Below are 26,613 nucleotides of genomic sequence, written 5' to 3'. Positions count from 1 at the left end.
AGTTAACTAAAGCTGGATATTTCCATCTACTGAAAATTCACAGAAAAAGTATAAGCAGCTTGGAGTTGCTTACCCGGATTACAACTGGAAGTAAGAAGGCCCACTTGTCGAACAGAAGACAGGCTGGTGTGGAACGACAATGTGAATCGCCGGCCTTTTCTATGGGAGAGAACAACTGAGCATCTGCTCCTGGTTAGTTGAGACACAAATACTATCCACAACATGAAACGAATTGTGGCAGTCAAATTTAAACGCAGGGAGTTTGTCAGCTCGAGCCAGGACAATTGGACCCAGGTACCAACGCAGGGTTAAACTAAAAACGTTACATGCTCATGTTTCTCAGAGTAAATGCTGATATTACCTAAATAAGGAAAAGAAAGATATTCATTGAGACAAATAAAGAATTGAAAAAAAAATCATTTTTATATAGCAGAAATAACACATGACCATTTAACCTCTCTGTAACATCGCAAAGTAAATGTTTGCTTCAAGGGCTTATGCATAAATAAAGACAATGCAGGCCAGTGCTGTGTTTGTATAAAAGATATTTACTTCAATTATCACACCTAGGGTGCTAGTGAATAATACATCATGTGAGTTTCATACAGTGATATTGCTTCTCCATATCATATAGGGACTGTTTACAGTGCTGAGAACAGAGTATGTATGCTGTATGGCTAATCACCAGAGACAGAAGGAAACCTAGTTCTGCCAATGGAGGGAGCAGATTCCACTACTGCCAGCCATACAGAAAAGTTTCGACCAGTTTCTAACAAATACCAAGAAAAAACAGTTACGAAACGTGGATCACAGTGAAAAGAATGGGTAGCATAAAGCCGTGTGTACAAAAATGACACTTTTTTTTGGTCAACTGGGTTTATTATTTGTGAAGTTTCTTTGTGACTACCTGTGAATAGCAAATCCTAAAAACGTCTAAGACATTTAGTGCGTGATAGCAAAAAAAAATGAAATACTGCTAAACTGTAAGACACCACAACATGCTCGGGGGGAGGGCGAAGACGATAAGCTTATTAAAATTGTCCAGGTCAGTATGTCACACGCGTGTGCTGCAGTAGTACATGGAGCAGCTCAGACACTCTCCGCCAATGGCAAGTCATTATTGCACAGATGATTCATGTACAGTTCCATGAATTCCCGCCACCCTCCCCCCCTCCCCCACAAAAAGAAAAATGCTTTGTAAATAAAACCTTCAGACTTTCTACTCATTATTGAACAATTTGACTCGTAGGAGGCTCTAGGAGGCTGGAACAAAAGTTACGACCACTGTCTCACTTCAACTTATAAGCCATGATACTGATGCACAGAGTAGGAATTACTACAATGCAAAGTAACAAGTGTTGTCAACTCGCCAAGCTCAACAGACAGAAAATACGCTCATTTGCCATCTCAAATCTGACCGTACGATGTGTACAATTTAAAAAGATAAAAACTGCAAATGCTGGAAATCAAAAACAAAATGCCAGAAACACTCAGCTGGTCAGTCAGCATCTGAGGAGAGAAGAGACAAGTTAAGATTTCAGGTGTAGCCTATCATTCGAAGCCGGCTGAAGGGTGATACCTGAAATGTTAACTTGTTTGTTCTCTCTAAAGAGACACGGATCATGGGCTTACGATTCACGCTGGGGACATTAATAATGGATATTACTTTATTCTGCTGCTACCAACCATAATAATTGAGGTAAACTCTCTATCTGTTGGCAGTGAGCACAGCAGTTCAATATATTAATACAACTCTCAGGAATAGCAGCCAGCAAACAGGCCTGGGTGGACCACACACAAGAATGAGACTAATTCTGGGTCAAAGGCGTAACTTTGTGTTAATATCACATATGGGTTGCCATCTCTGGCCACAATGTAAGAATGGATAAAGTAAGTCCTGAAAGACTGCTATATTCTCCCAGAGTATCACCCTTATATAAACCAACACTCTGCATTCAGGGCTTTGAACTAACTGTCCATGACAACCTTCCTTCAAAATGTATTGTTAAATTTAACATCTTTCAGCAATGTCTACTTTCATGGTGATTTTCACTGCTGATGGGAACAACGATGAACATTTGTCCCAGATCTGTCCATAAGGAGACCCTGCAATAACTGTGCCTTGCTATATCTGAACGTAGGATTCAGGTGACATTTTCAGAGCATTTAAGTAGTGCTCGGAGTGAAGCAGTGAGAGCAGGTACATTATATTAACATCAATAAATAAGCACAGGCTGTACCTACACTTCTACACCTGGGACACACTGTCATCCTGCAGCTCATTTTTCATTTTATCACTTTTAATTTCTTCTCCAAGCCCTGAGACCGAGCCAAGTTCCTCACAACTTGATGATACGAGAGTAGCTCACAAATCAATATTTGGGCTGTATTCAACGGCACTGAACTTTGCCTATAATTCAATATGTTGGGTTTTCCACGACTGATGCTGCAGATTTGAGCCACTAGTGACCGTTGGTCAAACCCATTCCCTGCATCTATGAGGATTTTTTGCTGGTTCTCAGCTGGGCTGTCGCTCAGAATGTGCCACCTAACATGGCCAAATAGCTCACCTTCTGAAACATCGGACATTTTACTCATCCCATCCCACAGGAAGTGCAGCTGCCACCAAGTGGTCAATGTGAAGAAATTCATGACCAGGGTCAAATTCTGTCTTTATCACATGGATTTCCGGATTTTCTCCGGTGTTTTGGGGATCGAATTATGTGATACCATCCATTTTTACATGAATATTGTACATTAGTCTTTTATTCATGGCCTGCCTTTATATCCTCTTGCCCAGTTGAAAAAGGATGTGCGGGATTGTGAAAAAACTAGGAAAGCACAAGAAGAAGGATTCTGGGGAAAAAAACTGACTTTAAATTCCTATGTCTTTATCTAGGGCTTCTGATAAAAGCAGGTTCAAACTTTCACAATATCAGTGAAAATTGGTATAAAATCAGACAGTGCAGAAAGCTATGGCAGCTAGCCATGTGTAACAATTAGCATCATTTGCATTTTTGCTTTTGATTCCTTGCAATACTTATATTTAGAAAAAACATAACCCAGTAAACCTGAGGTGAAACTTGGACAACATTTTTTTAAAAAGTGAAAACCAGTTTGGCTTTACACAAGAAAGTAATTCATCTGCTAAGCAAGGAAACAGAGACCCAATGGGACATGCAGCACATCTTAGCCATTATTACCGATACACTCCCACAATTGTAAATTAAGTTTGGCCATCTCCACGTGGAAGCACTGTGTCAGTATAGCTTTCCGACCATAAAATAGCTTTATTTTGTGAAAGTTGGTTATAATTAAAAACGTTAAGAATTGCCTAATGAGGCTTACTTCTGGACTGTGTCTAACACCGTTTAAGTGCTATCTGTAACACCTTTGCTACAGACAATATATGCCGTGGTTACTAATCTCATTAAACAGACATAAGAGAATAAATGCTGGATGCAAGTATGAATATGTATGTATTAAAATTGTAGCTCCTCTCTTCAGTCTGGGTTTCATGGATTCTAAACGGTAGATAAGATCAGAATAAGCCTAGACAGTGGAGTACTCGACAAGTAGGCAGCTTTATGTTCCAAATATCAGGGATTACCGACCTCCCAATTATTTATCAATTATTTTTAAACCAGCTGCATTGTTATTGGCTGTTAAAATGTATTGCTAACCAACTAACATCTGGTCTCCATCATGATCAAAACAACATAAGGGGCAGACCGTAACTCTGTCGGTAACTTATTAACTACTGTCAGCTTTTCCACAAATTTCGAAGACTTTGTTTCAGCAGGTTAAACTGTGCAGGAGTCTATCATGAGTGTTGGAAGGGACAGGATATGAAAATCTGATATATCCAAATGCATACAGCAAATTGGAAAAGGCTTATAAACATATGTCAGTGTAGTGGTTGTTACTGGACTAGTAATCCAGATGAACATGAGTTCAAATCCCACCATGGCTGTTGGAGAATTTGAATTCAGTTTAAAAAATCTGGAAATAAAAAAAATCTGCTATCAGTGACCCTGAAGCTGTCAGATTGTGGTAAAAACCCAACTGGCTGACTAATGTCCTTTAGGGAAGGAAACCCACCGTTCTTACCCGGTCTGGGCCTCTATGTGTCTCCAATCCCACACCAACATAGTTGACTCTTAACTGCCCTCTGAAGCGGTGTAGCAAGTCACTCAGTTGTATCAAACCCCTACAAAGGTCACCACACGGACTGCAGCGGTTCAAGAGGTAGGCCCATCACCACCTTCTCAGGGGAACTAGGGTTGGGCAATAAATGTCAGCCTTGCCAGCAATGTCCACATCCCAAGACTGAATTAAAAAGTTACATTTGAAATTTGTGCACTCGATTATATAGAATCATAGAAGTTTACAACATGGAAACAGGCCCTTCGGCCCAACATGTCCATGTCGCCCAGTTTATACCACTAAGCTAGTCCCAATTGCCTGCACTTGGCCCATATCCCTCTATACCCATCTTACCCATATATGTGAGTTTAGTACTCAGCAATCACTAAATTGTATCTTTAGCTCAGTGAACATTTAACACAACAAATATTCCAGAAGTCTGTTCACAAAATGTCATAAGCCAAGCCTTTCTGAAGTAATATAAAACAACAAAAACCTTGCTTTTATATGGAGCTGTTAAAACATTCCACGGCACATCACAGAGCAAAGCAAACAGATACCAAATGTGGGTGGGGGAAGTTTGGAGAGATGACCAAAGGCTTGGGCAAACAGGTAGGTTTTGAGAAAGCATCCAATTCAGGGAAAGCCAGGTGAAGTTCGAAAGAGAACGCTCTGGAGAACGGGGGCGGGGGAAGAGGGTTGGTGTACAGAGATCCAGAGTTAGAGGAACAAAGTACTTGCGACTCAACATGAGTTAAGGAGGTTATGGAGGTAAGTGGGCAAGTCTGCGGCGGGATGAGGATTCTGAACTCCTCAGTTGGGGTGAAAGAGCTGATGTACAAGGGGCCGGAGCAGAGGAGTCCAAGAGGAACAGGAAGGTTTCCTCTTTCAGATGTTGACTGACGTCTTATGTATTTCCAGCAGTTTCTGTTTTAAAAACATTTTGATTCTATTATATTTCTCTCAGGTCTGTTATTCATATTAATTTTAACAAAATGATCACTGACCCTACCCTAGAAGATGTTGCACATTTACAGATGGGGAAAGGTGCTGGAAAGCTGTATCTGTGACACACGATTGTAACAAAACATGCTTATTGTGATGAATTAGTCTGTTCATTGAAAGAAAGCCAGGCTTACCTTTAAGTAGTTTGTGGTAGAAATGTTACCAATCCTAAGAGCTGTACTGAGAGGCTAAGGAGGAATTGACATTTTTGCTTTTCTGATGCATTAGGAAAAGGTGGTAGAGTCAGCGTTTATAGAACAGAATGGGGTAATGAGGGAATACAACGTAAAAAGGGGTAATGAGGGAATAAAACTCAACCATTAAACAAATAATATTACAGTAGCCCTTCAATCCCAGAGGGGAGGTTACAGGTGTGTCTCAGCTCTATGTTGAAATTTGCATCACTATGAGGAGTTGCACCCATTCCCATTAGGCTGCTGGATGGAAGCCTTAGCAAAGGCAGAGTGTTCCATGCCAGGGAGAAGAAAAGACACAGGGACTTCACCATCTTGTGGTTATCAACCTAACTCCACTTGCCTTTGAAGTGAATTAAAAAGCAGCAATTGTGAATATGGCCAAAGCCCTGGCTATTCTGGCCTGGCTGTGGGGGATAAACTAATCAACACTAACCAGAGAAACCGTAGGGTCTGTAATGTCACACTGAAGATGGAAGCACAAGGAAACACCAAAACTACTGGCTATGAAGATTATCTTAATAGAATATTCTTCAGATCAATGATGCTGGTGATGACATTTTCACAGCTAAAAACACAAATTTTGACCTAAAAAATAGAAACAAATTCCCCAAACAAGGTCTGGGGTAAGTGCTTAAAAACAACTACATACCAAAGCATCTCATTCGATTCCTTACTTAAAAGATCCAATTTTCTCCAATATTTTAATGGGCAAATTAGGAAAAATATAGTCTACTTCATACTATTTAACCAGTGATAGTCAAATCTCATTTTTCTGTTTCACGCATTAAATTATTAAACAAATATAAGGGAGACTTACTCTATGCTAGTGGGTAATAGGTGCACATTCATTACGCCACTAATGCTGTTCTCCAGATGCATTATATAGAATGCCATCTTTATAACAGTAGAAACCATCTTACTTGATGATGCATTCTAACAGTGCTCCAAATAATGGGGTTTGTATAATGAATGTGTTAGGAGCAATAACTGCAAAGTTTATTCTCAGGAATTCTACCAATCTTTTTAAAGGTCACTGAACAGATCAGATGACTGGAGAACAAGTCCACAAGTTAGAGGCTACACTTAAAGAAACAATTAGTCCTAACTATAAGGTTAAGGAAATGGCTCCAAGAAGTCATTGAAAAAAGACTCTGAATTCAAGTTAGAAATGTAGAGATTCAACAAAAGGGACATTTGTATTCTTTCCTAAGGAGGCCTCCCAAAGGAAATAGTTGGTTGAGGATTTCTTGAGATATAAATATTGTATGAAAGTGATGCAGTGTACGCTGTGTGTTACTTCAATAGAAAAGTTTTGGCAATAAAAGGCGGGCAATTCCCAGAAATTATGGTCAAAGATTTATTTACATATGTAGTTTGAGCACAGGTAAAAAACCAATCGGTTTATCAGAGACTGGGCTGCTGTGCTTGTCAATTGCAATAAGTCATGGAAAGCTGAGTGCATTTTTGCTGTTGGACAGCAAATGATTCCAAAGCATCTTTTAAAGAGTTCAGAGTAGAAATTTTTACAAAAATTACAATTAAAAATCCACGGAATGTCAGTATTGCTCTTTATAATAGTGCTTTTGAGAGAAAATATTCACCATAGAAATATGTTGGTGAAGCCACCATTTAGAAGGGCTTTATAGAAAAATACTTCTAAGGCTCTGAACAGAATTTATTCTCCTTCCACTACTTCCGATTTTATAAATCTTGTGCTTACGTGACTGTATCACAACAGATTTTAAAAATATATTCTTAGTAAAATATGCTCTAAGTGCTTTGGGGAATGTATTCTACTTTATTTTTTATTTTTGTTGGCTGTTGCACATATTTATGCCAACTAGTTCAGTGACAGCAATCATAGGTATCTATGGGTATGATAGAGTCTGACTCCTTCATTCTTAGCGTACTATCCTATTCAAGGCACACAAGAGTTCTGCTCTTTTGTTTCCTGTTATTTGCACTAGCTTGAAATTCTAGCATCAAATGCTGGCATGCACAAATTGAGCAGGGGTTCACAGGAATATTTGTTTTAACCATTGTCTTTTAAGGTGGCTAGGTAGTGCAGACAGTAATCTCAGAAGACTTGGGTGCAATCCCACCCAAGGAAAAGATCAGGAAAGGGTGAGCAAGGGAGATTTACAAAGATCATATATCCTGATAGCTGTTATGGGTCAAAAATGGAATGTGTGTTGATAGTCTCAGCCTAGTATCTAGTGGATAGGGCTCTACAGCACAAAGCCTTCCCTCAATTGATGTTAGCCTTCACAAGTAACAAGCCTAGGTTTCAGGAAGTAAATGGAAATGGTGCATACAAAGTGCTCTTGGCATAGCATTTAAAACTCAGTACAGAATCTAGCGTTTCTGCAGAACCAAAACTTACTCAAACTAGAAATATTTTACAACACCGCAGAAGCACAAATATAACAGGCACCAATTTAACTTTTATTGGTGCTGGAAAATGTCACCTGGTCCAACCAGCCTTTTGGGGAGGATGGGTGTGGAAGAAAGACACACACAAAATGATTGTGCAGATTTAAGAGTGAACATCTTTCTATAACAGGGTGCAGTATCTCGGTGTGTGGTCCCTCTATTCTTACTGCTAAAAGGATCTATGGTTGGCAATGTGTTTGGACATTTTCCAACTGTATTACTTCATTCTGGAGAACTGAAAGACTTTGCTGCTCAAATTGTTTGCCAGCAAAATCAACAACTTTAAATATTTTTCGAGCTTGTAAAATTAGAGGGGCCCACAGTTATTATTAGTTTCCTTAGCAGGAAAGTTACATGAAACACAGAATCCATAAATACACACTATAAAATCACGGGTTACAAATCTCCTTACTCTGACCAGGCTATCTGGTGAGATTAAAAGGGTGCATGTCTAGAAATGAAATGCAGTTTACCACTCCCTGTAAACTAACTAAATTTTAAAAATTTAAAACTTAAAATATATATATATATATATAAAATGCCTGGAAACCATCCCCTAAAATGTAAATTAAAACACAGCATCTCAATATGTTTAACGGATTAATATTCACTTATTCACTTAATAAAACTAAACACATCACCTGAAATGCAATAGTGAGTTTGTTCAGTTAAAGCAATCTATGTATAAGTGATTGTGAATGGGAGGCAGGGTTTCAATCACAGGGAGGATGAATGGGACAGTCAGATCACTTTTATAATTCTCAAAAGAAAAAGTTCAGATTTGCCAGACCTAAATTTCAAATGAATAAATTACCAGTGTTCTCAACACAGAACTAAAGTAAATGCTTATATTGTTCTCAGGATGTCAGCTATTTACAAAAAAACACTCTTAAGACTTTTCTACTAAGGATACTTCATTCTAACAGTATCAGAATTAATTTCAACACAGCTCTGGTTATTAAGTGCTAGGTTTTGCATATCAAAAAAAGTATTTGCTTTTAGGATTTGTACATTTCCTAAGGCCGTGATCTGCACTTTGTAGTTATTAAACTCAGCTTAATGTACAAATTATTATGGAGCACTGTTTCCAGGAACTTTCCTTTTATTCATGAGTATTAAAAGATTTCTAATGTGTGCTACTCTGTACGTCATTATGAATTACCACCTGATATTAAAGTTAAACGTCAGTGACATCAAAGGGACGAGGGCCACGGCTAATAATGGGATACATAAAGGACAAAATGGAAGATTAAAATGAATAAAACCGTATGATATCCCTGCCTGCTAAATATTGTTGCTCACACAGCATTCCTTTCAATGCTCTACGTAGGCTGTACAGCAAACACTGTCAAAATAATGCGCACACACATTGCCCCATTTATCTCAGCAAGATGTCAGCTTTCAAGATTATTCCGATTATTTGTAATAATCACTAACTGTGTTACAATGACTAGGGGACACTTGTACAGCTATTCCCAAACCCCTAGTGTGGGCCCAGCACAAATGCGCACTACTGTAAATGTTCCTCGGATAAAGTTATTACATTCTAAGAAACAGTATCAAAATCTGAAGCTTCAAGTTACATTTACATCGATTATATCGTGTTCCAACTGAGGTTTAATTTCCTGAGTTGTTCAGCCTTAAGCACACATTGTAAAGTGGACTATTTTGGGAAGGGGCATAAGTGCTTGAGAGGAGGATTAGACAACAGATGGACAGACTACCATTTCTCAAAAATAGTTATGAAATTTTACTTATAAAATGTTTTTTTTGCCAAAGTTAGCAAAATGAGAACATTGTCAAGACCATGGGCCTGGTCTGTCCCCCTCCCCCTCCTTTTCTTGGCAATGATGCAAACTCAGGCACCAAGTGTGGCAATAATGTGGCCCATCGGCAACTATGGGGTAACTTCCAACTTCCTGATATTGTGCAAAGCTATGTTTAAATGATATGCAAATGTCCATGCAGAATGATAAGGAGTTGTAGTGCTGCTGCAGCAATCATTTTAATGCTTGTATTTGAATGGGCAGGAGATAGAAAACCAAGTACAGTAAGCGTCAATTCTTCTGAAATATTCTATTTGATTGCTGTTTTATTCCCCCCACCCCCAAGTCCAATGATTTAGTGATAAAAGCACCACTAGGGCAGGAGACCATCTTCTCATCAAAGAGGAGCGTCACCTCTTGTTCTCTGGTTAATTGGGGCAATTGTGTGGCGTTGTGGGCAGTACTGAGGTCAGAGTGGGGGAAGGTGGAAAAAAAATCACAAGTGCAATTCTCCAAGTCACTGAGATCCTGATCTTAGGACCGATCATTTTATGGAGAGGATCTTAAACGGTTCCCTGCCAGGAGGAAGGGAAAAATCAGGATCGTTCCTGGACCATTCTGCAGCACTGCCCGGCAGAGACCCTGGAGCAGCTCGTCTGAGACCCGGGAGTAGCTCATCTCTCTCACCCTTTTGGATGCAGTTGGTGCATGGGCCCGGGAGAAAAATAATTGGAGCTTGTTCTCGATATTTAAACATTTAGCAGCGATGCTGCTCTTCATTCCATCGCTGGGGGAGGGGGATTTGTATTGGTGCAATTTGTTTTTCACGCCCATGCCTAGGGCTAATAGCCTTTATTTTGGGGAAAGGCAGTTTCACCTCGTCTTATTTTCAACTTACAAAATTCGGCATATGCTGCTTGATATTGAGGAATGCTCTCTTGTGGACATGTATGCTGGAGGATTCCATTCTAACTCACTGCCTTGCAGCCTCCTAGAGCCCTTCCCTATGACTAGCTGGAGTTGAATCAGCACCACCAGTACACTTAACAGCGAAGTGCTCAATCTACATGTAATGCACGGTTTTATGTATGAAATATATGATTATTTAACATATCATGCAGGTAATGTAGTTTTCCCTATAAACAGTCATAATCTGCTACAAAAACTACACACAACACACTGCGGTGCAATATCAGGTATATAACTCCTCAACCATAATTATTATAGAAAACAGAATTCATATATTATAATTAAAATGACAGGTTATGATTGTGCTACACAGTTACTTCAATGGATTCTGACCTAAAAGACCAACACAAAAATCATGATGCAATTTACACCGTGAAACAACTTCTAATCAATAATCTGGAGCTTGAAAGATGTCAAGGAGCCAATATTTATCCAGTGAAACTTGTAAAATATCCCAAATACTGCCGGCAGTCTGACCCTCTAGAACAAGACTTGCTCCCTTTCATCCCTTCCTAACAATGGATAGAAACAAAAAATACAGCACCTATAAATAAGCACAAAAAATATTCTTGTATACTGAAATCATCTACTGTTAGTTTTAATTAAAGATATGGCAAGAAAAAAATATGTAACTTGTGACAAGCTAACTCATACAAGCCTTACTGATGACACAGCTTATTGAGAAAAGGGTGGCAGTAATGCACTCTAAATGTGCACTGGTACGTATGAAATCAGCCAGACCTAAGAACTCACACGCATACAACTTGCTCTCACACGCACTCTCTCACACACACGTAAAGACAATATGAGGTCTGATCAGCGTGCTTTGTGGTTTAGAGGTTAAAAAGCAGGTTATAAAATACCTAGGTTCAGATCTTGTCCTGATTTGGCCTAAAATGGAGTGTATTAAACAAACCCTGGCCCGCAGAGAAACCAGAGTCAGTTAAAGCTATGAAACAATGTGCACTACATATCATTATTCTAAATTCACATACAAGAAAACACTAACTCACCTACCACATCTTTTTGACAAATCTTTTTTTACGTGACCTTTTTTTTTAAAAATAAGTGGACTAAATGTGTTTTTTTCTCTTTCAAAGTTTAAAACAGCAAGAATTCTCAAAATATCTAAGAAACCAAACTAGTGTGTTTAGAGTCAGATGACTGTGCAATCTCTCAGTGGCAACTGAACAGCTACAAAATTCTAGTCATTTGAAAACTCTCCAATTTTTTTCTGGTTAAGAAGTTAATAGTGTAATATCGCTCTGCTGCCATTTTATGGCAAAGGAGACCCCTCTTTAGCCGATGGTTGTCGCTGCTTGAAGCCCACTTGGCAGAGGGGAAGGCAAAGCTGTAACAGTTAATCCCAGACAGTTTGAAAATCAGTCATGACACAAAAACACTTCAGGGTACAAAAGCTTAACTGCATGTTTCAACTCTCTCGCTTTGAAAATGCAATGATGAACGGAACTTAATGCTCTCCTTTTCTATATGCACCTTGGCCTATGGCATTTTTGCCCTGTGGCCTGCAGGGCATTAAGTGCGTGATAGGATAAAATGAGTACAGAATGTCCAAGGTCTCTTAATACCTAACTCTCGGGAGTTGTGCATAATTAATAATTTAATCTCAAAATTCCCATTCAATGGGCTCTTCCCGACTTGCAGCCTTCTCCAAACGATGAATAATGTTGTTCAAGTTTGCTGCTTTCTTACGCCTTAAGCTGTTCTCGCGCAGGCTTGTTTTTTGGGCAGGTGAGGCTGTGTCAGAAAAGCTGAACAGGCCTTTCTGAAAGCCTGTAGTGGAAGAGGACGGGGTGCCCCCACAGCCTGTGCTCTGTCCACTGCTCGCCTGCTGTCCCGAAGAGGTATCTTCTTTCAGATCTCGGGAGGTCTCTGCTACAGTTGCCGACGTGGAGGCGGATGAGGTAGAGTTGTCCTCTTCTACAACTGACTGGGCCGAAGGCTGGCTTTTCTGGAACTCCTCCAGGGATGTTCCTGACGCATGTGCTTCCCGGTGAGATCTCTTGTTTCGGCCCAGATGCTTCAGAATGCCCTCATCTTCGCTCTCAGCATTTGGAGAGACCATGGCATCTCCTTCTAAATGGGATGACTCCTTTGTGTCAACCAACGTGGCATTTTTAATGTCACCCTGCATAACAGACTCTGTATCCTCATCACAAACTGACTCTACCTGCCCTCCCTGAGGGGTTACGCGCCCAGTGCTGTAATTTTCCATTCCCATGACATTTTCCTTTTCTTCAGCCACTGCTTCCAAGTCTCCTCCATCACAGCTTTCCCCTTCTGAACTGTGACCCGTCCTACTTCCTCTGACAGATGGAGAGCCGCTGGAGCCTGTCTGACCATGAGGCCCTGCCTGAACTTCCTCGATGAACAGCTCCCTTCGAATGCGGGACCTGCAACATAATAAGAAAACCAATCATTTAGACCATGCTTACTTATTCCTGAGTATTTCCCTCAATCAATATCAGACTGAACGTATGCATACCCACATGGTTAACCAAGGTTAACAGGGCGACACTATAGAGGTATTTAAGATTATGATGGGGTATGTTAAGCTAAATAGTGATAGATTACTTCCACTAGTCAGTGAGACAGTAACAAGAGGGCACAAGTTTAATCTAATCACAAAAAGAATTAAAGGGGAGGTTAGAAAATAAATTCTTTGCTTCAAATTCTAACATCTTCTATGTAGAGTCCCATAAGTACTTTTAAAAGGGAATGAGATTTTTACTGAAATGTAGCAGATTTCGCATGGTGTTACTCATTGTAAGTAGGAGGATTTGCTGTTTTAAAATGACAGAGGCGCAGCTCTGTGTAAGGCACAGTATAATATTCTGTTGTTGAGGCAGAGCTGTTCAACCTGACCTCCTCCATTAAGGATCTGATGTCATTACTGTACATAAGCACAGAGAGATTAGCAGTAGTGAGTGAAGGACGTTTGTGGATTGGTAGCTGCTTGTAAATCCCTGGCTCCAAGTCAGAAGGAACCAGACTTCTATTTTTCTCAAATTGAAAAAAGTGCTAGTTGTTCATTGGTAGCTTCCCTATGCTCTTGAGATTGCCTGACATCTGCAACCAAGTGTGGTCAGTTGGAGGTGTGATATGCAAGTCGTGTATATACACAATAGCAGTTCACCACTGTGCTGTTCAGGGCAGTCTCAGGTCTAGAGACCCTAATTTTGAAATCAGTGATTATAACGTTAGATGGCTGAAAATATCATGGATGCTATCCTCACTACAAATAAAGGCAGCCCAGCCTGATTTAATTGTCATTGTCTCGTGTCTCTGATGGGCGCACCTTACCACGATGTTGAAGATTCCTGCATGGGTTAGGATTAAGGGAAGGATCAGAAATATATAGAATACAAGTTGAGCCAGGGAAATATTCATTGGAAAAATTTGTATTGCTGACATGGTAAATTAAATGATTTAATTTTCACTGTTAAGCTTATCTTCTTAACTTCCCAAGAAACAAAAGCAAAATATTAAATCAATATTTCACTGGGTCCCACAATTTGCACTACAGATTTTGTGAAATCTGATCAAAAAATGTGTTACTGTTTAAGGCAAATTTGCCTGTGTTTTCAAGACTGATCTTCAGAGCAGGAAACTAGGTCATTACTTCACTGCAACAAAGCTATTTAAATTCTCCTGGTAAACCTCCCATGTAATACTCACAGGTATCCTGGGACCTGACGTGCAGTGTCTGATGTTTACTGCAGTCTTGCTGCAGACTAACTACAGCAAATTTACGACAGCAATACATCACATGACTGACACAAAACACAGATATATTTTGCTGATACTGAAAGATACTGGCCCCACAGATCTAATATTTGTATTATTTATCTACCACTTTATAGCACTTGCTTAAGAGCAGGGAGTTCTCCTGGAAATCCGATTGGAGCAGAAGGTATTCTATACACTTAAGGAATTTAACTTGCAGGAGAGCAGGGACAAGTATTGCATTCAATTGAAGGAGACAAAAACAACCATAAGATTAGTCAAGATATCTCTGGAAAAGAAGATGGTGCGTACTTTGGCTGTAATAGCAAAAGCTAACAGAGTATTGTTACACTCAGTACAAATCAAAGAACAGCATTTTGAGACTATACAAGTCGCTGGTCAGGCACATCTAGAATACTGTGCCCAGTTTTGGTCCCCCACATGGTGGGTGGTACAGTGGCCTTGGAAAAGGTCCAGAGGAGAGCTACAAAAATGATTCCTCGCTTAAAGAACCTCAGCTACTCTGATAGGCTCAAGGACCTTGCTCTATTTACTTTAGAGTAGCCTAGACTTAGAGGTCATCCGATAGAGGTCTATAAAATAATTAAAGGGCCGGACAGTGTCCGTATTGATAGATTATTCCAGTTTAACAGATTAAAGCAGACCAGGGGACACGGGTTTAAACTATGGAAGAGTAGGAATAGACTGGATGTTGGGCAGTTCTTCTTTTCCCAGAGAATTGTGAGCCCCTGGAATACGTTGCCGGCTGGTGTGGTGGGTGCTGACTCTCTGCCTTCGAGAGGGAGCTGGACCGGTTCCTGACTGGGGCAGAGATCGCATCATATAGAAGGTGAGTGTCTTTATAGATAACACTCGGTCCATGTGATCGCCTGGACTGGTTTCGATCGCCTGAGGGGGATTGGAGAGGAATTTTCCAGAGTATTTTTTCCCTTATTAGCCCTCTGGTTTTTTACCTCTCCAGGAGATTACCTGGATGTGGGTAGGGGTGAGGGAAGGAGGGAGGAAGTGCTTAGCCACGACGATGGTCTGGCCATCATGGTGTGGGGCAGGCTCGATGGATCAGCTGGTCTTTTCCTGCCCATCAATTTCGTATGTTCGGATGTGTCCTGACCTACACTACTCTCTCAACTAACACCACCAAAGCAGATTAACGGCTCATTTATTTCATTTGCTGTTTGTGGGACCTTGATGTGAGCATATGGACTGCCACGTTTGCCACATAACATCAGTGACTGCACTTCGATATAGTTTATTAGCTGTGAAGTGCGCTGGGACATCCTGGGGATGTGAAAGGTGCTTTACAACAGTTCTTTCTTTATTTGATCATTCTTTCTCTACTCCATTGGCTGTTTATAAGTTTCTCTGCCTGGTTGTCACAGTACATCTGGGTGCTGTAGTTCTGCCAGAGCAGGATGGAAATTGCAATGCTCACGACAAATCTCTCACGTGCATGCCCTTGCTCTCTCTCTCACACACAAAACCTGCCAGCAGCTTTTCCCGAGATGAGCAATGAGCATTGAGACTTCCCGTTGGTATGTTGTACACCCTTGTTGAAAGCAATATGTCCCCTGACTCACCGTGACCAACGCCGTGGGCCATGCACCTAGAGGCACTCACCTGTAGTTATGAAACCAGTTGATGACAGTACTGGTTTTCAGATTCAACTGAGCAGCAAGCTCCTCAATAGTTTTTGGGGATGGATATGGCTTCAGCTGGTAAGCTCGCTTCAGAGCTTCCTTCTCCTCGGGGGCCAGCACCACTCTGGGCTTCTTCAGATGAACCTGTGGCTGGGGACTGGCGCTCTGACTGTAGTCGAGCCCAGCTACTGAAGAGTCGCTGCCGTGACCATCGCTCACTGAGCTGTGCCGGCGCTTCATGTAGGCTGAAAAAAAGGGAAAACTTCCAGTTCAGCTTAGAGTTAAAGAAAAGCCATATTTACCTTTTGATTTAAAGAAAAAAAAGTGATTTTTAGTGCTGGTGAACAGAACATTTTCTAATTGAAGCACTGATCAAATGTCCCCAGCAATAAGTGGATTCAGTGCTCTGGGGCCTGCAGAGTCTCATCGATAAATGAATACAAAACCACTGAGTCAATATCAGATACATGACAAGGGTCATCTTCAACTTCACTGCCGGGCGGTAACCTGGTGGAATGGGCCGACTGATGAAGAATCATAGGCCTCGATATTTACAGGGAGGCGGGGTAGGAACGGGGACGACTGTCAGCGGACGGGAAACCCGGAAATACAGGAGTCCTGTCGAATTTAATGGCAGGACCTCACTAGAATTTTTGTACTCAGCTTCCCGCCCAGCAGCCAGCCAGATTGAGAGGCCGGCTGCTAACGGGCAAGAAAGCCTGTGATACAAGACCGCAGTCAGGAAACGGGGGGGGGATTGTGGGGAGGAGGTTTGGCAGATGACGAGGAGGTTGGCAGATGGCGGGGAGGGAGGCAGATCGCGGCAGGTTTGCTTGGGGGGCTGGTGGAAGCACTCCTGCTCCTCCGGGCTCACAAAAGCTCTTACTTGATGGAGCCGGCAGTTCTCGCCTCCCTCTAACTGCCAGGTTTCCGGAGCCTCGCGGAAACCCGGCCCACAGCTGTTAAATCCAAATGGCTGCGAAAATCTGAGGCAGGCAGCATCATTAACATATTATAATTACTGACCCGCCTCTCGACAGCGGGCTACTCACCCGCCCCCCCGCCCCGATTAAAACGGAAGTAGGTGTTCACAGTGGATTGGGGTCGGGTTTCACATTGTTTACAATTTAAACCCCCAACCCCAGTCCTGGGGGGGTTAAAACTCCCTCCATAGAATCTTACAGGTGGCCATTTGGCCCATCATGCCAGTGCCAGCTCTTTGAAAGACCTCTCCAATTAGTTCCATTCCCCTCTGCTCTTTCACCATAACCCAGCAAATTTTTCCTTTTCATGTATTTATCCAATTCCCTTTTGAAATTTACTATTGAATCTTCTTCCACCACCCTTTCAGGCAGTGCATTCCAGATCATAACAACTCGCTGCGTAAAAAAAAATTCTGCTTATCTCCGCTCTGGTTCTTTTGCCCACCCAATTTTCCTCAATCAAAAAGGGGTGGGCAAACCACTTAGCCAGGCTGTGACGTTTAAATGACCCCCATGGTCTTGAATAGTGCTCCCCCTATTCTGCCCCATCCATTTGCTTTTCTCCAACTTCTGAACAGCAACCCTTGCTGTACATTAAGGGAGTGTTTCCACTCCCAGGCCACCTGTCTCTCTGAATGTCGCCACCACTCCAGTCTGTGCCGCTGGCCCTAAGATATTAGTTTCAATATGTAATTTCAAACAGGGTCCTTACGAACAGAGAATAGATGGATAAATAATTCATTGCCTAATGATTATGTACAAATATAAAATAAAAATAGTGTAATAGAGTAGGTTGGCATTATGCTGATAATTAAAACGTACAAAGAACAATTTCTGGGATTTATTCGGAAATATTTTATTAGGACAGAAATACGATTGGGTGGGGAATCATATTTACCTCCCAGCAAAATGTTCCAGAAACTTGAAAGGTTTATTTGTACATTCCGTGAAGTCACAACAATAAACTACTGCATCAGATTCATCGTCTTTTGTGTTTTTTGTAAATGTATTCTATATAATCATTACTCTGTCTTTACTCCTTAATTAGCAATCACTACAGCCTGTGCTGAGCTGCCTGGGTCACTCATGGACAGTTTAAAACAGTCCAACACCATCTCTGTGAAGTACATGGTACAGTAACGACCGCCCAATATAAACATTATGGGCACTGAAGCTGATCGATAATGTGGTAAAATAATCCTCGGATGTAAGTTATGTTAAAGCCCGACTCTGGTTTATTCGGTGTACAGATTGTAGATATTTCCTTCATCCACTGTTTGCTGAAACCGTATGCTTTAAAAAGTCACTATATTTTAGACGCAAAAATCATGAAGATGTGAGCTGGCACAATAACTAGAGACCTGGGTAAGAGAAGGCAGATACTAGCAACAAGACAGCAGCTCACACTTGTGACTTTTGATGTTCAAGGTGTTTTATAGGAAGAATTGTGAATACTGAACAGATAAAGGGGAGAAGTTACACAAAAGAGGAAGTTTTGAGTAGGTTTTTGAAGGTGGAAAGACAGTTAGCGAGGTGAAGGGTTTAAACAGACAATGGTTTTAACAGAGCGAGTTCCAAAGTATGGGAGCATGATGGCTGAAGAGTCTGTGGGATAGAGAGCAAGGCAGGGGATACTGTGCAGTAGACCATAGCAGGAAGAATGTATGGTGCAGTGTGTGCTGAGACATGGGACTGGAGAAGATTGCAGGAGTAGAGTGGAGTCAGGCATATCACATATTCACTCGATAGCTAATATTCAGTAGAAATGACACGTAGGAAAAGCGCAAAATCCTGCGGATGCTGGAAATCTGAAATAAGAACAGAAAATGCTGGAAATACGAGGCATGGAGGGTGGTAATGGGACAAGTAAAGAAACAAAAGATGGGTCTAGAAGAGCTGAAAATAGCAACAGCAGAACCATTACCAGCACCTGCTGACCGAAAAAATGGGAGGAGTGGGTAAGATCTGAAGTTATTGAAATCAGTGTTGAGTCCAGAGGTTGTAAAATGCCTAATCGAAAGATGAGGTGCTGTTCCTCGAGCTTCTGTTGAGCTTCATTGGAACAGTGTAAGAGGCCGAGGTCAGAGAGGTCAGAGTGGGAGTGGGACGGGGAAGTAAAATGGCAAGCGACCAGCAGGTCAGGGTCATGCCTGCGGACAGAGCGGAGGTGTTCAGCAAAGCGATCACCCAATCTGCTTTTGGTCTCCCCAATGTAGAGGAGACCGCATCGTGAGCAGCGAATACAGTATAGTAAATTGAAAGAAGTACAAGTAAATTGCTGTTTCACCTGGAAGGAGTGTTTGGGGCCCTGGACGGTGGGAAGGGAGGAGGTGAAAGGGCAGGTGTTGCATCTCCTATGCTCACACGCGAAGGTGCCGTGGGGAGGAGAGCGGGTGTCGGGGGTGATGGAAGAGTGGACCAGGGTGTCACGGACAGAGGGTCCCTTCGGAATGCTGAAAGGGGAGGGGAAGATGCGTTTGGTGGTGGGATCGCGCTGGAGGTGGTGGAAATGGTGGAGGATGAAACGTTGAACGTGGAGGCTGGTGGAGTGGAAGGTGAGGACAAGGGGGACCCTATCATGGTTCTGGGAGGAAGGAGAAGGGGTGAGGGCAGAAGTGTGGGAAATAGGACGGACACGGTCGAGGACCCTGTCAACTACAGTGGAGGGGAATCCTCAGTTAAGAGAAAAGGAAGACACATCGGAAGTACTGGTGTGGAAGGTGGCATCGTCAGAACAGATGTGACGGAGATGGAGAAACTGGGAGAATGGAATAGAGGAGTCCTTTCAAGAAGCAGGGTGAGAGATTACAACTTAAATCTTTACTTCTTTCAGTTCTGATGAAAGGTCATCGACCTGAAATGTTAACTCTGTTTCGCTCTCCACAGGTGCAGCCTGACCTGCTGAGTATTTTCATCATTTTCTGCTTTAATGTAGGAATAGCGGAAGATACCTAGAGACCACGGAGAAAAGGAGACTCACCGAGATGGGAAGAAATGTATGCCTATTGGTTGCCTACCGAGTACAATCTCAAAAATAATTCCAGCCATAGATTGACCATATAGGTGTGCAAAATACACAGCCTAGATGTAAAGGTGTAGGAGGCAGTTACTAGAGGTACCTGTGCATTATAACACAGTAATCAACTGTAAACTATCACTCAATAAACCGCAGTGATTGTTAATCCTTCAGTAAGGCCATATCATCAACCAATGCACTTCAATTGGAATTCATTACGTGAAGTGCTTTGAGATGTTTCAGCATGGCAAGATGCCATATTAAGGCAAATATTATCATGCATCAATGCTGAGACGCGTTCTGGCCATGCCAATAATTATTATACAAATAGATAAACTTAAAAAAATTCATTCTCAGGATGTGAGCGTCGCTGGCAAGGCTGGCATTTATTGCCCATCCCTAGTTGCCCCTTGAGAAGGTGGTGGTGAGCCGCCTTCCTCTTGAACCGCTGCAGTCCGTGTGGTGAAGGTTCTCGCACAGTGCTGTTAGGAAGGGAGTTCCACAATTTTGACCCAGCAACGATGAAGGAACGGCCAATATATGTCCAAGTCGGGATGGTGTGTGACTTGGAGGGGAACTTGCAGGTGGTGTTGTTCCCATGTGCCTGCTGCTCTTGTCCTTCTAGGTGGTAGAGGTCGCGGGTTTGGGAGGTGCTGGCGAAGAAGCCTTGGTGAGTTGCTGCAGTGCATCCTGTGGATGGTACACACTGCAGCCACAGTGCGCCGGTGGTGAAGGGAGTGAATGATTAAGGTGGTGGATGAGATGCTGAGCAACCGGGCTGCTTTGTCCTGGATGGTGTCGAGCCTCTTGTGTGTTGTTGTGGCTGCACCAATCCAGGCAAGGAGAGAATATTCCATCACACTCCTGACTTGTGCCTTGTAGATGGTGGAGAGACTTTGGGGAGTCAGGAGGTGGGTCACTCGTCGCAGAATACCCAGCCTCTGACCTGCTCTTGTAACCACAGCACTTATATGGCTGGTTCAGTTGAGTTTGTGGTCAATGGTGACCCCCAGGATGTTGATGATGGGGGATTCGGCGATGGCAATGCCATTGAATGTTGAGGTGGTTAGGCTCTCTCTTGTTGGAGATGACCATTGCCTGGCACTTCTATGGCGCAAATATTACTTGCCACTTATCAGATCAAACCTGGGTGTCATCCAGGTCTTGCTGGATGCAGGAATGGACTGCTTCATTATCTGAGGAATTGCAAATGCAGCTGAACACCGTGCAATCATCAGTGAATCATCACTTCTGCCTTATGATGGAGGGAAGATCATTGATGAAGCAGCTTTGATCCACTTGATCTCCACTGACTTCAGTTTTACTAGGGTTCCTTGATGCCACACTTGTTAGAATGCAGCCTTGATGTCAAGGGCAGCCACTCTCAACTCACCTAAGAAATTCAGCTCTTTTGTCCTTGTTTGGACCAAGGCTGTAAGAGGTCTGGTGCCAAGAGGTCTTGGCCAAACCCACCTGAGCATTGATGAGCATACTGGAAGCAAAAACCTACAAATTGCTTAGTTACACGCAAGTGAACATCACTGTAAACAGGATAGCTAATGGCCTCAGTGTGTTTGGATTTTCCTCTACTGATAGCGCTGACTAAGTAACATGCAGTGAACAACTGAAGGAAGAAATGGCAATATACCACAAGCTATTTGCTTGTTTATAATACGCATTGCAGTCTGCACTTCCTGTTTTAATTCTGCTCGTATTCCCTGACACAAGTGCTGTAAGTACAGGATACAGAGGATACAATTCATATCCCATCTATTACCTGATAACCCGATGGGTTTGTGTGTTGCACCACATGACTGTAAATTAAATTCCACAGCTCTTTAAAATGTATTCTTATTTATCCCACACTAACTAAATAATTAAAACTATAGGAATTAGATTGTTACAGGAAGGTTAAACTTAAACGCAAACTACGTGTATGTATAGATTGCAAATAGGCTTCACAGCTGTCACTGTGATTTCTTCTCACCATGAGGTCTGTTCCCAGCTGTGACATTAGCTCTATGAAGCCGGAAATATATTCCTCGCTGGTGTCATCACCATGCTCGCTATAATTGGCTCCTGCCGCGTGTACAATCAAGTCCTGACCCGCGTGCACAATCAAGTCCTGACCCGCGTGCACAATCAAGTCCTGACCCGCGTGCACAATCAAGTCCTGACCCGCGTGCACAATCAAGTCCTGACCCGCGTGCACAATCAAGTCCTGACCCGCGTGCACAATCAAGTCCTGACCCGCGTGCACAATCAAGTCCTGACCCGCGTGCACAATCAAGTCCTGACCCGCGTGCACAATCAAGTCCTGACCCGCGTGCACAATCAAGTCCTGACCCGCGTGCACAATCAAGTCCTGACCCGCGTGCACAATCAAGTCCTGACCCGCGTGCACAATCAAGTCCTGACCCGCGTGCACAATCAAGTCCTGACCCGCGTGCACAATCAAGTCCTGACCCGCGTGCACAATCAAGTCCTGACCCGCGTGCACAATCAAGTCCTGACCCGCGTGCACAATCAAGTCCTGACCCGCGTGCACAATCAAGTCCTGACCCGCGTGCACAATCAAGTCCTGACCCGCGTGCACAATCAAGTCCTGACCCGCGTGCACAATCAAGTCCTGACCCGCGTGCACAATCAAGTCCTGACCCGCGTGCACAATCAAGTCCTGACCCGCGTGCACAATCAAGTCCTGACCCGCGTGCACAATCAAGTCCTGACCCGCGTGCACAATCAAGTCCTGACCCGCGTGCACAATCAAGTCCTGACCCGCGTGCACAATCAAGTCCTGACCCGCGTGCACAATCAAGTCCTGACCCGCGTGCACAATCAAGTCCTGACCCGCGTGCACAATCAAGTCCTGACCCGCGTGCACAATCAAGTCCTGACCCGCGTGCACAATCAAGTCCTGACCCGCGTGCTGTAATCAAGTCCTGACCCGCGTGCACAATCAAGTCCTGACCCGCGTGCACAATCAAGTCCTGACCCGCGTGCACAATCAAGTCCTGACCCGCGTGCACAATCAAGTCCTGACCCGCGTGCACAATCAAGTCCTGACCCGCGTGCACAATCAAGTCCTGACCCGCGTGCACAATCAAGTCCTGACCCGCGTGCACAATCAAGTCCTGACCCGCGTGCACAATCAAGTCCTGACCCGCGTGCACAATCAAGTCCTGACCCGCGTGCACAATCAAGTCCTGACCCGCGTGCACAATCAAGTCCTGACCCGCGTGCACAATCAAGTCCTGACCCGCGTGCACAATCAAGTCCTGACCCGCGTGCACAATCAAGTCCTGACCCGCGTGCACAATCAAGTCCTGACCCGCGTGCACAATCAAGTCCTGACCCGCGTGCACAATCAAGTCCTGACCCGCGTGCACAATCAAGTCCTGACCCGCGTGCACAATCAAGTCCTGACCCGCGTGCACAATCAAGTCCTGACCCGCGTGCACAATCAAGTCCTGACCCGCGTGCACAATCAAGTCCTGACCCGCGTGCACAATCAAGTCCTGACCCGCGTGCTGTAATCAAGTCCTGACCCGCGTGCACAATCAAGTCCTGACCCGCGTGCTGTAATCAAGTCCTGACCCGCGTGCTGTAATCAAGTCCTGACCCGCGTGCTGTAATCAACTCCTGACCCGCGTGCTATAACATGTAACATCTGTGCTAGAATAAACCCCCCCCACCCCGGGCGCTAGAATAAACCCACACACGTGTGGCATAATAAACCTATACGTGTGTTATCATAAACCCACTCACTTGTGGTATAATAAATGCACATACGTGTGTTACAATAGACCCACACACGTGTGGTATAACAAACTCACACGAGTGTTATACCACATACACGTGTTAAAATAAACCCATGCATGTGAGGTATAATAAACCTATACACGTGCTAATAAACCTGTAACGTGTGCTATAATAAACCCGTAAACGTGTGGTATAATAAACATATACACATGCGCCATAATAAACTTGAAACATCTGTGCTATAATAAACCTATACATGGTGCTACAAAAAACCTGTAACATGTGTGCTATAATAAACCTACATTATTACAGGTTTACATGAAATAACAAAGGGTTTGTCGTTATGATTTTAAACATTTTTATCCTTTTAAAGGTTATTTAAAAGGTTGTCCTGCAGTTTCATTGTGAGATAGTGCAATTTAATATATTTTTCTATTATAATATGACTGCAGGATTACTAAATATTTGAGAGATATAGAATCATAGAAAGTTTACAGCACAGAAGGAGGCCATTCGGCCTGTCCAGCCCGTACCGGCTCTCTGCAAGAACAATCCAGCTAGTCCCATTCCCCTGCTCTTTCCCCGTGAATACTATATATTTATTATATAGTATATACATTTAGTTAATTTGTTCTTGGGATTGGGTGACACTGGAAAGTTACTAACACTGCCCATCGCTAGCTTCCCCAGTGTCATTAAGAGTCAACAATATCGACTGGAGTCACTGGTAGGCCAGACCGGGTAGAGATGGCAGGTTCCCTTCCACTAATGAACCAGTCGGGTTTTGATGACAATCTGTCAGTTTTCATGGTTATAATCCTAGTGCCAGCCCACAAATTACCAGATTTATTGAATTCACTTTCTCAAGTTGCCATGGTGGGATTTGAACTCACGATCTCTGGGTTGATAGTTCAGTGTCATAATCATTAGGCTACCACACCATAAAACTAAATAATAGCATACAATAACACCATGTATTTTGAGTATCTTTCAATTGACACTTTTAAAACAAAGGTCAAATTTAATTCCCACGAATTACTGCATGTGCAAGTCCATTTATGATAAACTTTTGCTCCTTTCTATTTAAAAAAAAGTAACTCTCCCCTATTAGACCTTTCCTTAATGCACCCCAGCCGCCAGTTAATCTAGTCCCACCTCTCTGTCACATACTAACTGAGCACAACTGGATAAACAACTTTCAGCAAATGTTTACCACAACCAGTCCAGTAGGTGGTGCTCCATCACTTCTTAACTCAGATAGTTTACAAAATAAGGCTGTGATTCAGTGAAGACTCAGGTAAAAATGTACATTAAATACCTGAAAGCAAATATATCTGTTCATCGGGTAACAGGTTTAAAAAAGGCAATCAAAGAACAGTTATAGCCATCCACTGACTTAGAAAACACACTGATCGCTAATCCCCCTTTCACTCCCAAAAGCTTTGTTTAAAATTTAGATTCGAATTCTTAGCTTCTTGCCAAATATAATAGCACCTTTGCATCAATGAAAATGGAACAGGTTTCTGATTGAGAGGCATCAATGCTCTTATTTCAATACTCAGCATTCCAAACCTGCAAAACTTTGATGGAGATGCCAGGTGATAAAAGGCATGGGCTTAATTTCAAAGCCGCGCTGTAAAAGGACCTTTAATGCACACACTGACAATGACATGATTGTTTGTGTTTGTTCAGAGTACAGACATCACTAAGTAGCTGCTATGCCGATTAACTGAAGAGACCACAGGCCTTAAAACTCAAACTAATTGTTGCTGCAGACACTCCTGACAAAAAAAACATTATCCTTGGGCTGAAGTTTAGGAGTTCAACGTTTGTGTTTTGAAAACCTCAACAAATTAAAAACTAAATCTGAGCAGTAAAGCTGGTTAGTTGTAATTAAGATATATATTTAAACAGGGAACCACTCCCATATCCAACAATTCCCTCCTCTCCTGCCACCCGTACCCCTGGGAAAGCTGGAGTGTCATGTGATAGTCAGAGCTTCTGGTGATAGGCTTGGAGTGGGGCAGGTGTACATACTGTAGTGGTCGAGTGTGCCCTCTCCCTGAATACTGTAGATTCCAATTTGGGCCCATACTATCTTGACTTTGTGCATCATCAGCTAATTATTTGTTTGCATTTACGAAACTAAAAGCCCAAGGAAGCAGACAAAATTTAACGGATATTTTCACAAAAATATGAAAAAAGTTACCAGTTCATGGACAAAAACAATGGAGAATGGAAAAAGCATATTAAACAGTCTGCAACTTAATATTGTAACAAAGGACCGGTCCACTAAAGTTCAGACTTATTTTAAGATGTTGATTCATTTACCTTTCTTTTCCATTCGTTTCATGTCCATCAGCTTCTCAACATTGCTTGGGTCATTGAGCCAGAGCTGCATGCGGACAAAAGGCTCCCTTCCCTTCAGGCTCAGCTTGTGCCAGGGTTTGGGCCGTGCCAGCAGATCAGACACGGAACCTTGTGTCAGGCCAAGGATGGTCTCTCCAAACAGACGTTGGCCTGTTCGTGGGACACAGAAAACAATCAGCCTACTGAGGCACAAAGCTACATTTTACCAATTATACAAAAAACATTTAGCAATTTTATATCGAAAATTCTTAAATCAAACTAGGACTTTTGTCAGAATTGGGAATAAGGAGGTTGTAGGAACCGTAATTTTTAAGTCAGTTGCACCCCATTTACACCGTCAGTATAGACAAATAAGTGAATGTGGGAGTGTTAATTCCCCCCAAAATAAATAAAATACTAGTTTGAAACCCTCCCCTACACTATGTTTCCTTTGGGTGCGATATCAGCAAGGTAATATGATAAACACAGGCTGGTCAGTCTCTGCAGCAAGCTTGTCGAGGGTAATGTCAATGCAATCATCTGATGTCACCACCCCACCACTGCCTGCTCCATTTGACTTTA

At 42.6% G+C, this 26,613-nt stretch overlaps 1 protein-coding gene across 2 annotated transcripts in view; it reads right to left on the bottom strand.

Moving 5' to 3' along the window:
* The window catches only part of LOC137344772 (protein CASP-like), a 501,289-nt gene that overhangs the window by 55,049 nt on the left and 419,627 nt on the right, over positions 1-26,613 (bottom strand). The window contains exons 20-22 of one of the 2 annotated variants that reach the window (XM_068007907.1): positions 26,014-26,202; positions 15,902-16,166; positions 529-12,930 (exon numbers count right to left, since the gene is read on the bottom strand). The exons of the other annotated variant lie outside the window; for it this stretch is intronic. Of the exons in view, the coding sequence (XP_067864008.1) occupies positions 12,144-12,930; positions 15,902-16,166; positions 26,014-26,202 (1,241 nt within the window). The 3' untranslated portion in view covers positions 529-12,143. Of the gene's footprint in view, positions 1-528; positions 12,931-15,901; positions 16,167-26,013; positions 26,203-26,613 lie in introns of those variants that run through there. 2 annotated transcript variants of the gene reach the window in all.

The sequence above is a fragment of the Heptranchias perlo genome, chromosome 28, assembly GCF_035084215.1.
Source record: "Heptranchias perlo isolate sHepPer1 chromosome 28, sHepPer1.hap1, whole genome shotgun sequence".
NCBI lineage: Eukaryota > Metazoa > Chordata > Chondrichthyes > Hexanchiformes > Hexanchidae > Heptranchias > Heptranchias perlo.
The sequence above is the reverse complement of the archived record's forward strand: the minus strand, read 5'-3'. Positions and strand labels throughout refer to the sequence as shown.